The sequence below is a fragment of the Ambystoma mexicanum genome, chromosome 1p (assembly GCF_040938575.1).
Source record: "Ambystoma mexicanum isolate Mex_15411 chromosome 1p, UKY_AmexF1_1, whole genome shotgun sequence".
Lineage (NCBI taxonomy): Eukaryota > Metazoa > Chordata > Amphibia > Caudata > Ambystomatidae > Ambystoma > Ambystoma mexicanum.
Genome location: NC_090921.1, coordinates 986294568 through 986307852, shown reverse-complemented (window position 1 = coordinate 986307852; position 13285 = coordinate 986294568). Strand labels below are relative to the sequence as shown.

General features: G+C 46.7%; 1 protein-coding gene across 2 annotated transcripts in view; it reads left to right on the top strand.

Annotated features, from left to right (window-relative positions):
* The window catches only part of CFAP20 (cilia and flagella associated protein 20), a 539103-nt gene that overhangs the window by 294442 nt on the left and 231376 nt on the right, over positions 1 to 13285 (top strand). For both annotated transcript variants that reach the window (XM_069645023.1, XM_069645111.1), the window contains exon 4: positions 5007 to 5195. In XM_069645023.1, coding sequence (XP_069501124.1) covers positions 5007 to 5195 — 189 coding nt within the window. The remainder of the gene's footprint in view (positions 1 to 5006; positions 5196 to 13285) is intronic.

The window sequence follows — 13285 nt, the reverse complement described above, 5'->3', positions numbered from 1 at the left end:
CAAGAACAGTAGCAAACACAGCTCCGTGCAGGTCAGAAAACACGTGATCGCAAATGTGCATTTCACACAAGATGCTGAATTCAGAACATGCTGGTTCTGGGGTTTGTATGAGTTTGAAATTCATCTGCCACAATAAACTTCCTTTTCTTTCAGAGATTTCACTTTTGCTTTTAGCCACATTTATTTTCATTAATTGCACTAAGGTTCGTGGGGGACACACCTAAGAAAGGAGTAAGCAGCAGGCTTACCAGAGCAGCATGAGGTGTTAAAACAGAAGCGATGCACGGGCCTCGGAAAGGAAAATCAGCTGCTCACCCTTTCAAAAGGTAACCGATGATTCCGAGCATGACGACAGGGAATATTCATAGCATGCGAATCTATGAAAGATACAATTGCTGGAGAACAGGAGTTTTTTATTTTTGTAATTTTATTTAGTATTTATAGCAGCGCCAAACCTTCAGGCATCAGGGCAGAATCATACATGTATTTATTTATTGTGCTATGGTTCAAAGAACCTTTCACAAACAGTTATTACATCACATGAATCAGCATAAATAACAGTTATATATATCATCCATAAAACCACATAACGATATAAAGTCTAGCAGCACCAACGTCTCTTTTCAACAAATTACAGGGTAAAACGGTTAAATTGGTGAGAACATTTTATCGGATCTAACTTAAAATTATTTTAAAAATTGTGAACATTAAGATATAAGAAGATATTAATCAACATAAATGTAAGAACGTATTAATTAATATACGGCTGAAGCCTTCTTTTTGAATTACATGAAAACAGTATTTAAACATGTAATTGCTGCCAATGCTAATGAAGTTTTAGTACTCATCATTAATTGCTTCCACCACTCATCACACGTAACTACTCTATACTTTCTTAAAAACCTGTCACAAAATAATTCTCTAAGGTGAGTCAATCCTGCACATTCAACAACAACACGCTTCAGAGATTCAAGTTGCTGAGGTCTGAGATTCTAGGGAACCCCATTTCGGGCACCAAGAATCTCATTTGTATGTACCAAGTTTAAATGAAACTGTTGAAAGTGGATCCTTATCCCAGCATTGGGGAATTTACAAAGATATGCTGGGATGGTGTTCCAAGATTTTGCATCCATCACTACCTGGCTAATCAGCTTGTACTTCATGCATTCTTCAATTGTAGTAATCCAGTCATGTATCCGTACCTTAATTTTCACCCGTTCTTGGTTCTCTATAAGGTTGGTCATAGTTTCATTTAGTTCAGCTAATAGGTTCATGCAGCTTGCAGACCACATCTTCAAACTCTTAACTGAACCATTTATAATTTCATGGTGGAAATGGTTGAACAGAGCACCATCTTTTGTCAGGAAAACCTTACTAAAAAGCAACAAAATTCTCCAATTCACAAAAGCTTTTAGAGACAGCAACCCCAGCTCATATCCTGTTACAGAAATGAGTAGCCCCACTGGTAAGTTAAGCACTCTCTGCCAACATCTGCCTTCAAAACATTTCCAAGGAATAGCTTCTGGATTCAATCAAATCCAGTTTTGGATTTTTAAAATGTAATCATTGGGAAAAATGAACATTTCCCAAATGTTCTATTTGAAACCCTAGCCTGAGTCACCAAGTGCTATTACCTTCTGTTTTAACAAAGCTTAGATGGAGGCATTACTAGGTAGGTGAACATTGCTGCCATCTTACTTGTGCCTAAGTGCCAAATAAGGATCCTACTATCTTTTTTCCTTCCTTGACCTATCCTCATAATCGTAGTCTTATCAGCATAAGCATAAACAGTACACCCTGCTGGGCTGACAATCAAAATGTTTCCAAATTAGGTTACATTCCTACCCTCTACACAACCCCACCTGCTGCTGTTGCTGCACACATAGCTGTCCTAATGCAATCAGTGATGGGTTGCTTCGCCTCCTACAACGGTTGAGCTGGTGCTGTGTGAAATGAAGGAACAGGAGGAGGAAGACACCACTGTTGCTGAGAGTGCTGGCCTTTGTGAGCCCCTCCCAGGTTAGCATCAGTATGACCCGGACACTGGTACTGGTGATGAACATTGAGGCTCTCATTCGGATCTCACCAAACTAGTGCACCCCCCTCTCTAACCAGCACCACTTGTGGAACCATCCTCTAGGTCCATACCTGGAGGTTCGGCCCAGAAAGGCTCCCCTGGTATTTCAAAATAGCCAGGTCCTGGGCTGCCTGCAGGACATGAAAAGGCAGAAGGTGGTCCAGGAGCAGATAGTGACCAGCCTGGTGTAGGTTCTTGCAAGCCTCCAGAAAACTCAGCAGAGGAATGGAAGGAAGTTTGCAATGTACCTCAGTCATCTCTGCTGCATGCAGGCAGTAGCCTGTACAGCAATCACAGTCCAGGTCCAATGGACCAGGGAGGCAACAGACACAATGTTGCAGGGGTTCAACCTGGTCTCTACCTAGAGTAGCTTGAGTGCTTGGTGTCAATGGGGCAGATGCAGGGGGGAGCGGTCGTCATCTACCACCACCACCAATACTACACCATCCCACAAGCCACACCATCGCCCAACCATGGCTGCTGATACATAACTCCCTTCTTCCTGAGACCAATCAAAGAGGTGGGTGAAAGTCGTAATTCTCCAAGGGGACTCACTTGGTTTTTTTTCATGGGTTGTGGGCTTGGGCAAGGATAGGATATGCCACTAGGCCCAAGGGTGTGTTTTCAAAGGTGCTGGGCTAGGGAGAGGTAGAATGTGACACTTGGGCCAGGGGTGTGTTTTAAAGGGTATTGGACTGGGGGTTGGAGGTATATGTGCCATTAAGGCCCTAGGTGTGCTTTCAGGGGTGTTTTTGTAATCACTGTTGACTGTCTATCTTCCTGTGGTTTGGCACAATAGGCAGGCGAGACATAGCAGTGTTATTCATGTAAATTGCCATATGTAGAAGTGTTATTCATGTAAATTGCCATATGTTGCCAATAGCTCTGAATGGTTTAGGTAAAAGTACTCCATGCAGGTAATGTGTCCTGCACATCCACCATTGCTGGCTGATGTCATTGGCATACTTGATGTTGAGCTCTGCAGTATATTTTGCTGATATTGCTAATGGACAGCTGAGCCATGTGCTGGGTGGCAAGCAGTGGCAAATAATCTCGTTGAGTCTTGTCAGGTCTGCACAGTTGTGTCACTGTACTTGTCTGCTGATTCTCCATTTGTAGGATCACCTTTGAAAGGGTTTTGGCTTCTGTCCTCAGATGCCTCAATATCAGCAGCAACACCCCAATGTGCCATGTTGTTTTCTGGCATGTGCCATTTATTTGATCCATATATTTCTTTTGAAGTGAATCAACACTGCAAGTCCAGTGAGGGCGTGGGAGGGGCAATGGTGAGATTTGTACTGCAGTGCCCCTTGTGACAAGAACTCATTGGGCCTCATTAGGAGTTTGGAGGTAACCATACCGTTCTTAGCGGTATGGCTACCCCCAAACTGGGTACCGGGTCCGGGTCCCAAAAATAGGGAATTACCGGGCCATGCCGACTTTAGCGGGCCCGGTAATTCCCATTCTCGGGACCCGGACGCGGTACATCCCCATTCCCATTTGAGCCCCTGTAGGGCTCAATGGGAATGGGGAGGATGCTAACAACGGGGCCCATTAATGACGGGCCCATTGTTAGCATCCTGGTCTGCTAGCGGGTCCCGCTCTGCACGTCTGGTCTGGCCAGGCGTCCAGAGCAGGACCCGCTGTAGACCTCGTAATGTGGCGGCCCGGAATGAACGGTGCCGGTCCCTTACCGGCACCTTTCATTCCATGGCCGCCCCACTTGTAATGAGGCCCATTGACTCAGTCTAGTAATAAAGCGATGGGAGTCTCACTTCAGGTGGTCAGTGGGACAGAAGTGATGGCGATATTTTGTTATTGGCTCGATATTGGGGTAAGGTGTTCTGAGAAGAGGGAACATCATGTCGGAGACATGAACTTGCCTAGGTTTCACGATCTTCTAGCCATATGTGCCCCCATGGCCCTCCCGAAGTACTATTAGTTTGGTCTATGCCATCAGGAGTTGCCACTGCCCCTGTATGCTCCATTGGGTCAATGATACTGTCCCAGTCATGGTGTCATGCTTTAGTGCACCTGGATGAGAGTGTTGTCCCGGCTACACTGGTCAACCCCCAGCACATTCTCAGTGGGGCACTTATCCTCTCACACTGTCTGTTGTGCTACCTGGCTCGTTTGAACTGCATGTGACACTCTCACTTGTTGATTTAGCACTGATTAACCCAGCAAGCTGACCTGTGGTGTGCTTCAGCCTCCTGTGGGCATTTGGTAGTCATGCAGGGATTGGCTACACCTGTGGGTGTTCATGGGGTATGCTGCTCAGGTGCATGTGTTTTCCTTCTGCTGGCCTGATGCTGACATTTGGTAATGGTTTATTGGGCATTGCCTATGTAATACTTCATTGTTTGTTTGGGGTATGGTGGGGCAGAGGGTGACAGGGGCCCTCCACCTTTACTTTAATTTATTTCATGGTTTATACAAGCATAGGGTGACTGCAAAGAATTGACAGCCAGTTGTCCACATTATTTGTGCTCTGGCTATCTTCACCACCTCCTTTTGGCTGGAGATATTTTTTGGACATGTTTTGTGTAGATTTTAGGACGATTCTGTAGTAGGGCGGATTTTGTCGGTGGTCGAAATTCATAAATATTGACACATGTGGCTGTATTTGTGGAATATTGCTGATGTACTTTCCACTGGTGGATTTCTGGAGATTTCATCCAAGCTATAATTGGGCAGTCTGTAAAATCGGCGGTTTTTGTCAAATGCTTCTGGTGTAACTGATACCACCCAACTAATCCTCCAAATACCCCTAGTATTTCTTTCCTGTCAAATATCACTTACTCCCTATCCAACACTGCTTCCCTTTCTGTTCACTCTTCACTCACTTTGACCTCCAAAATATGCATTTTGCAAGTCCATTCCATACCAAAATGCCTTTGTGGTCCTCACCTCTTTTTTCCCCGAACAGGTACTGGATGACAAAGACATGCGTCGACGATTCAGAGCAAGCAACTACCAGAGTACGACAAGGGTGAAACCCTTCAATTGCAGCATGCCAATGCGGCTGGATGATGGCTGGAATCAAATACAATTTAACCTGTCTGACTTCACACGGCGGGCCTATGGCACTAACTTCATTGAGACACTGCGAGTACAGGTATGAATGCCGTACAACAGTAAAGAAATGTACTGTACATGCAAGCCCCACACATAGCACCTGCCTAAGAGAACATGCTAACTTCTGGACACTGCTTCCTCTGTGTCTGTTATAGGATGCATTGTTATGCTATTACTGCTGTCTTGTACTGTTTTTGCTCAATTGACCTCATTGCTATCACTCCTATCTTGTCCCATTCCCATAAATTCCATTTGCCTCAGACATGTCAAAGTACTTGGGTTTCTATGGGCCTTGTCACAAGTCCGGTGGGAACTGTGACGGTAAAACGGGTAGGTTGCAGCCGGACTTGCAAATTTTACCAGCGCCTGACTTCACCGTAACACCAGGTTATGCCGACCCTGGCCACCAGAAAGTCAGGCGCCGGTAAATTTGTAAGTCCCCATTGGGTTTACAACGGTGCTGGTGCTTCCGTGAAACTCTGTGGGCTGGTGCTGTTGCGCCCGGCAGGTCTGACCCTGGTGGGTCGGACGGCACCCGCCTGCAGAGTCATACTGTGTCTGTAACACCAGTGCTGGTAGGCTTACCGGCACTGGTGTTTCCAGACCGGCACAGTCATAATGAGGCCCTCTGTCTTTGTGACTGTTGGGTAATATCATAATGCACTCTGTAACTGCTTGCCATGGCATACCGAAATCAAGATGCACGCAGTAACACACTTCGAGACAGTGCACAGTGCTAGGAAGCCCACAATGGGTTAGCACACATGTCCAGATAACATAAGGCATGGAAACATGTCGGATGTTCAGGACACTCCTCGTTAATATTCAGGAGATACATTTATATGCAATGATTCTAAATGTATACATATTTTTTCTTAGACCATTGAGCATCGAGAATGTACAAGTGCAGGTAGAAAAGTAGAAAGGACGGACTGGAGACAATCTCCTAAAACGGTGCCTGGTATAATCAGCTAGACAGTATTCCTACAACTAATTCTCACAGCATGCCTTGAGAATTGAGGCTTAGAAATAACACTATGAAATTACTCGTCACAGAAAACGTGGTAAGTACACAGATTAACTGGCCAGGAAAAGTGATGGAGACAACAATTCTGGAAAGGGAATAACTGGACCAAGAGATCTCAGTAGAAGAGGTTGAGTGTGCAATCAGGCAGGTTCAGGCCAGGAAAACTCTGGGGGGCCAATGGCTTTCCCCTAGAATTTTGGAAAAGGCTCAATGAGATAATAGCTGAACCCATGCTGGAGATGTTCAAAGAAAGCAGGGAAACCGGAGTCCACCCCGAGGACTTGCGACTAGGAATTAAATAACAGTTGAATTTAAGGAGCCCCTCTCGCTCCTGAGACCCACAGCTTGACAACTGCTCCTCGCCTCAGTCTCTGGCAAACTCTCAACAAGCCAACCATGGCAATCAGGCACAAATGGGAGAAGACAGCCTCTCTGCACGCCATCCGCTGCGCAGCTCTGTACTTCAGAGTTTGGGGGAACAGGACCCTCTCAGAACAAGCAGGTGTAGTCCCCTTCAACAAAGCTACTTCTTTTAAGTATTGAATTGCTTTTAAGGGTAGATGTATTCCCCTTATAATCATTCAGACATGGACTCTTATAATGTGTGGTTACAGAGGAAGACATTTGACTTAAGGTGCTTTTGTCAGATCCTTTGACATTATACCTTAGGGAGTAAGGAGGGTGTTCATCCTGCAATGCCTTAGAAGAGCTTTCTGTTAACAGGGCTTGCTCAGATTTTACAGAACTTGTACCCAGAGGCCAGGAAATAGGCATTGAGTCTCCAATCCCCAAGCCCCATAGGTTCCTTCCCCCTCACTATAATGGTCAACGGGGCGTGTTCAGAAATCCTCCATTGCAAGTACTCTACCTCCGCCACCCTCCTGGCCCCTGTGGAAGGGGTAAAAAAGTAATCAATGTGGGAAAGTGTGGCGTGAAACTTGGAATAAAGGGAAAACTCCACTATCCCCTTGATGCATGTCCCTCCAGACATCTACCAAGCTGCTCACCACAGCAAACGTTGCCAGCCCTGTGCTTGGTGCAGAGCCACTGCACTCCACCCCCGCCCCGAGCTGTCTTGTCCCTTTCTCTGCTCATTACATCATAAAAATCTCTCCTACCCACCCCCAGTAGGGAGATGACCACCCCCTGTTGCGCTAGCAGGTCCTGTAGGACAGCTAGGAAGTCCAATGTGGGGGATGAGGGTGCGCACAGAATAGTTAAGCTTTCCCCTCATAACTCCCCCCACCAACACATAGTGCCCACCCGTGTCCCGTTGGACTATCTTCACCTCCAGATGAAGGGATCGCCGTACCATAATGGCCACTCCTCTGTACCCTCTATAGTACCCAGCATGTTCAATGACTGCATATTGGACCCGTCCCAGGAAACCGCAGGAAGTGCCCATCAGATGGGTCTATTGCAGCAGGGCAATATCTATGTTGTGCCTGCTCATCTACTTCAGTACCAGCCCCCTTTTGATCTTGTACGAAGCCATTACCATTTCATGTAAGGCATTTGATTGCCCTTCTCTGATCACCCTCCATTACCTCCCATGCTATCATAAATTGACCCTCTGAGGGCTGCCCTCACCTCGGCGATCCCCACTGTACATTAGTCCAAGCAGCAATTTGTTACGCTCACCTGGTCTCTGCGGGGACGTTGGGGCACGGTTGGAGCCTTCCCTGGATTCGGCTCCCTGGAATCGGTTCTCACCCCCCAGCTTCTGCCAAGTATGCTGTTCTGGATGGTGGTACTGCCCTTGTGGGAACACGAGAGTCAATGAGGAGGGTGTGGAAGTATCGTGACTCCCCTCGGACCTTTCGTGCCAAACTGAGGTAAGTAAGCATTTACCCATATAGGCTCACCAGACATATAGTTAGGTTGAGCTCTCCGCCCTGCTTCTCATCAGCAGGGGCGCTTCAAGAAGACCCAGTTGCGTCACTGATCCGTAGATGTGGTGGCACAGGCCGGCTGTGACAGAACCACTTTGAAGGTAGGAGTCTTTCTGATGATTATTGTTCATATAAGTATTAATGTCTTGTCACATGATTTAAGTTTGTACTCTTACTCGTGTCTCTTTCTCCCTTATAGGTGATGGCAGCCCAGCGGAACTGTTGCGCCAGTGGAGGACTTTGAAGTGTTCCCAAGAAGATGACCAGTTGGAATCCCAAGGTAGGCACTAGATGCGATGGCGCGCAACCTTAGCGGATGTCTCTATTAGGTTGCTAACCTTATTTGTTCTTTCCTCCTGCAGGTGTGGTCTGGAGAAGAGTTGCGGTGCGCGGTACTGGCAGCCGGTGAACAGTGCCAGCAAACCGAGACGAAGCTGGCCATGTAGAACTTCGGAGATGGTGTCCGAGCTGAAGGTCAGGTAAGGCGTGCAGTCGGTGGTTTTATTCCACGGGCCAGGTAAGTGCGCCCTGGACGATCGCGGATGGGTTCACTGCGGGCAGGTAAGAGACGCTTCAGCGATGATTCAGCTGGTTCTGATGGAGAAAACGGGTAATTAGCGCCTCTGCGATGGTTTGGCTGGCTATGCAGGTAAGATGCTTCTCTGCGATGGTTTCACTGGACGACAGGTAAGCTGCTTCCCTGCGATGGTTTCGCTGGACGACAGGTAAGATGTTCCTCTGAGATGGTTTGCTGGGAGACAGGTAAGAGGCTTCTCCGAGATGGTTGTGCTGGAAAACAGGTAAGATGCTTCTCAGGCGGCGGTGAGCGTTACGCTGCTTAGGCAGAATAACGGGAAGCCTAGGCCTGCGGGTGAGGCAGGCTTAAATAGTCTGGTCCTGGCCACACCCCCTTGCTCTGCTAGATGATTCCACCCTGCCACTCCCAAATGATGCTGCACGTGCAGCTTAATTGATTCCTATGGCACGCCGGCCCAGATACAAGTGGTTGACTGATGTGAGATGGAATGACACGAGTCCAGGGGAAAAAGGGGACGTGAACTGGGGTTTCTGTCCAGTGGCCATGACACAATTCCCAATTGGATGTTCTGCCATTCAACCAAACATCGTAACAAACAACCCCCCCAATTTCCCCTACCCCCACCATATACTCCCCTCCAAACTTGAAGCATCTTTCGACCCCAGTCAACAGGAGCCCAGCCTCCTGCGGTAAAGTGGCACGTGCCAGGCTTAGTATGAAGGTGCACTCCGCTGATCGCGCCACCCTGAGCCAACACGGACATTACAACCACACTCTTCTGTTACCGCTGTCCACTCCCAGGGCAGCATCCTTCAGTGACGCTCAACTTTATCCGCCCTGCACCTTTGCAACAGCCTGTACTGTGGCCACCCTCTGTGTGTCACCCAAGAGTCTTGCATGCTGCGCATGCTGAAGCTGAGGGTCCGGTGCCCAGTCCCCCATTGGACACACCGCCTCGACCCGGTCCCATGCGTCTGCAGGGTTCCTGAAAAAAGCACCGCCCAGGTCGCCAGGAGGTTCATGGAGTAGTTGACACCTTTCGCTCTCAGCTGCCTTTTGACTGCATCATAAGATTATCTGGCCTTCTGAACAGCTCTGGTAAAGTCTAGACAGATCGCCACCCTCGTGCCATTCACCTTCATCACCCCTTTCTTCCTGGCAGCCTGCAGAATGAAATAATTTAACAGCTGTGCGATCACCTGTTGGACAGACCACTCGGACCGACCCATTCTTTGATCCAGCCTCCCAGGTATAGTTCCATGGAGGGGCCCTCAATATTCTCTGGCAGGCCATTAATGCAAATGTTATTTCTTTGCGCCCTCCCCTCAGCGTCGTCCATCCTCGCCTCCAATTGCTGTGTTTTCCAAGCCAGGACTTGCTCTTCTGTCTGTAATGGAGTTGTGGCATCTTCCAAGTCTGAGATCCTTTTTTGTTCGGCCTCCCCTACCCTGCCAGAGATCTTCTGGAGGCTGTTCTGCAGTAGGCCCATATCCAGCCCTGCTGCCCCATTCTACCATGACGGCCTCCTGCCGGCAGCCATCTTGTTCCCGCTTTGGCTGCCGGCACCTCTCTTTCGCTTCTTCTGGTAAACTCAGGTCCTGTGCCTTGACCCGCCGCCATTGCCTGCCGTCAACCTTCCGCTCCATGATCCTGCTATACAGCGATCACTTATGCACCGGAATGGCCCTGTATTTCACCAGTCGGAGCGGACTAACCAGGCCACGCATCCTGCACACATTATCGCGCAACAGCGCCCCCCCCCAAATTCTGATTTTTAATGCTTGCTTCAATAATTTGGAGGCAAAGGTAAATTACAATGCTGAACTGCCTTGGAAACAAGCTGCAACCAGCTTTCAAATGCCTTCACCCTGAGACAGAAAACTTCTCATAGGGCAAAAATTGGTACTTTGTCTATTTTTCCAAATTCAAATTTTTGACAGTTTCAATATTTTGGGGGCTGAAATAAGCCCTTTATTACCCATTTCTTCAACATAGTTCTGTCTTTTCCAGGATATCACCATTTAGGGACACCATGATGTATTTGCTTAGGTTAGCTTTTCAACTTTCCCTGTTCTGGTGAAATACTAAGATTTATTCTGGTACTGAGCTTTAGCACAACATCCATTTATTTTATGTTAAGTTGACTTATACTGTGCACCATTACCATTTGCATTGTCTCCAGGCACTCACGTGGCTCTGTAAAAAAAGTAGGTAGGGTAGGTTAGTGAGGGAAGATGGATAAGGATTGAGGTTGTGCTCTTCTTTTGGTGCTTGCAGAACAGGAGAAACTGGTGGCAGTGCGGTTTGGCTTTCTAAGTGTGGTTGGTTTGCACACACTGGGGTATTTGTGTCCGGAGGGATAATGTCCAGTGTCTTGGTTGTTTATTTTTGGCAGTTTGTTCTTTTGGCAGATGTGTGGGTTGAGTGTTGTGTGTCGTAGGACTGGCCTGTAAGAGTGTGTGAAGTATGAGTGGTTGGTAGCGGTTGATTTTGGCTTAGAGGAATTCGGCTACTTGTCTGTGTAGTGATTTGTGGGCGATACAGAAGATTTTTAACTTAATGCGTTTTTTTAACTGGGAGCCAGTGTAGACTTCTCAGTGCTGGTGTGATGTAGCATCTTCTGTTTAGTTTTAGAGTATCCTTGCTGCAGTATTTTGGATGTGTTGCAGTTTTTTTGTGAGACATTCTGGCATTCCTGGGTAGAGGCTGTTCGTGCAGTTAATTCTTGATAATACTAAGAAGATGATAGTGAGGGCACTGTGTGGGAAGGAGAGGTGGGGAGGATCCCTCTAATTAGTCACAGGAGGAAGAAGCATTTCTTTGCTATTGTGTTGACTTGTGGTTAAAGTAAGAGTCTGTTGTCCATGAATATTCCCAGGTTTTTTATTACAGCAGATGCTTCTGGTTGGGTTCCCATGTCTGGAGGCCAGTTCAGTAGTATGTCTGTAGCATTGACCTAGAGGAGGGGGGGAGATCATTATTTCTGTTTTGGTCAGGTTTAGTTTGAGATTGTTGGTGGTCATCCAGTTGTATATGTCCATGAGGTATTTGTTGAGGGTGTTGTTGGGGTCTTCGGTTGAGGTTATTTTGAAGGCGCGTTGGGTATCATCTGCGTAGTTGAAGGGGGTCAGTCCGTGGGTTCGAAACAGTTCACTGGGGGCGGGGTCATGTATATGTTAAAAAAGAAGTGGGGAGAGGCTAGAGCCTTGTGCGACGCTTCAGGAGATGTTTTTGGTGTTAGAAGTAAAAGGTGGTAGGTAAGTTCTTTCGGTTTGGTTAGTGAGGAAGGAGTTTAGTCATTGTAGGGCAGAGTCTTTTACGCCGCAGTTCTGATTGTGTAGAAGGCAGCCGATATGTCCAATATTATGAGGACTGATAGGGTGCTGTCATCTGCGTTTATTTTTTGGTTGTCCAATATTGATAGGAGGGCTGATTCACTTCCTCTCATTGTTCTGAGGCCGACTTGGAAGTGGTTGAGTATTCTGTTGGTTTCTACGTAGCTGAGTAGGATTTTGTAGACGTGGTTCTCCAATAGTTTCGGTCAGGGTAGGTTCAATATCGGTCTTTAGTTGGTAGGGTCTTCCGCAGTTTCTGTTTTGTTTTTTTAGGAGGGGCTTGATGTATGCTGATTTGAAGGTTTTAGGTACTATTCCTGTGATTAGGGATAGGTTCATCAGAAGATGGAAGTATGATGCTGGGATTCTGTTGTTGAGGATTTTTTTGAAGATAAGATGCTTGTTAGGCATGGGTCACCAGGGGATCCAGCGAAGTTGGTGTCTTTTATTAGTGTAGAAAACGTCTTCATCTATGGGTTTGAAATGGTCTAGTGTAGTTACGGTTGGGGGTATGCTGGTTATTGGTGGTTCCGTAGGTGCGTTTATTTGTTTGCGTCAATGGATTTTTGAATTGTTTCTTTTTTTATTCTTAGGTAGTTAGGGATGCTGTCATGTAGCGATTGTGACGTATGATGCCTTTGTTGCAAGATGTCAGGTTTTTGATTTCTTTGATGATTTTGACTTTTTGTGGGTTTGTTGCCGATTGGATTCTTGTGGCATAGTATGCGTTTTTTGCTTTAAGGACTGCTGATTTGTGCATTCTGAGTTGTTCTTGGTATTTTAGTTTGTCCGATTGATTGTAATGGTTTCTCCATAGTTTTTACAATTTGCGGTTAGATTTTCTGAGTTCCTTCAGTTCTTCTGTGAAACATCTTGCTGCCATTTTTTTGCAGTGGCTTTGAAGGGTTTTGCTGGTGCTATTTGGTTTAAGGCCTCTGTAATCCAGGCATCTATTTTTTTTGCCACTAAATCTGTAGTCATTCTGTTTAGCTAAGTGATGTTCGATTTGGTTGATTCCATCAGTTCTATTAGGGATTCCATTTCAAGACCCTCCAGTTTCTTTTGTTGGTTGTGTGCAGTATTGTTTTTCCAGGCAATATTAATTGTTTTTTATAATTGTTTTTTTATAACATGCTTAATACCGAAGAGGTTTCTAAGCGCGGAACCGGGATTCGAACCTGTGTTGCTCTGCATCGTCTTACTTGGAAGATGAGGTCGTTGCCATTGAGTTATGCTACTTGTGCAATATGCGGTTTGGAAGTTTGATGGTGAATGGGATCAGGTGGTGATCACTCCATATGACAGACACCAGTGGGTTGGTGGTCGAGAGTCCATCTC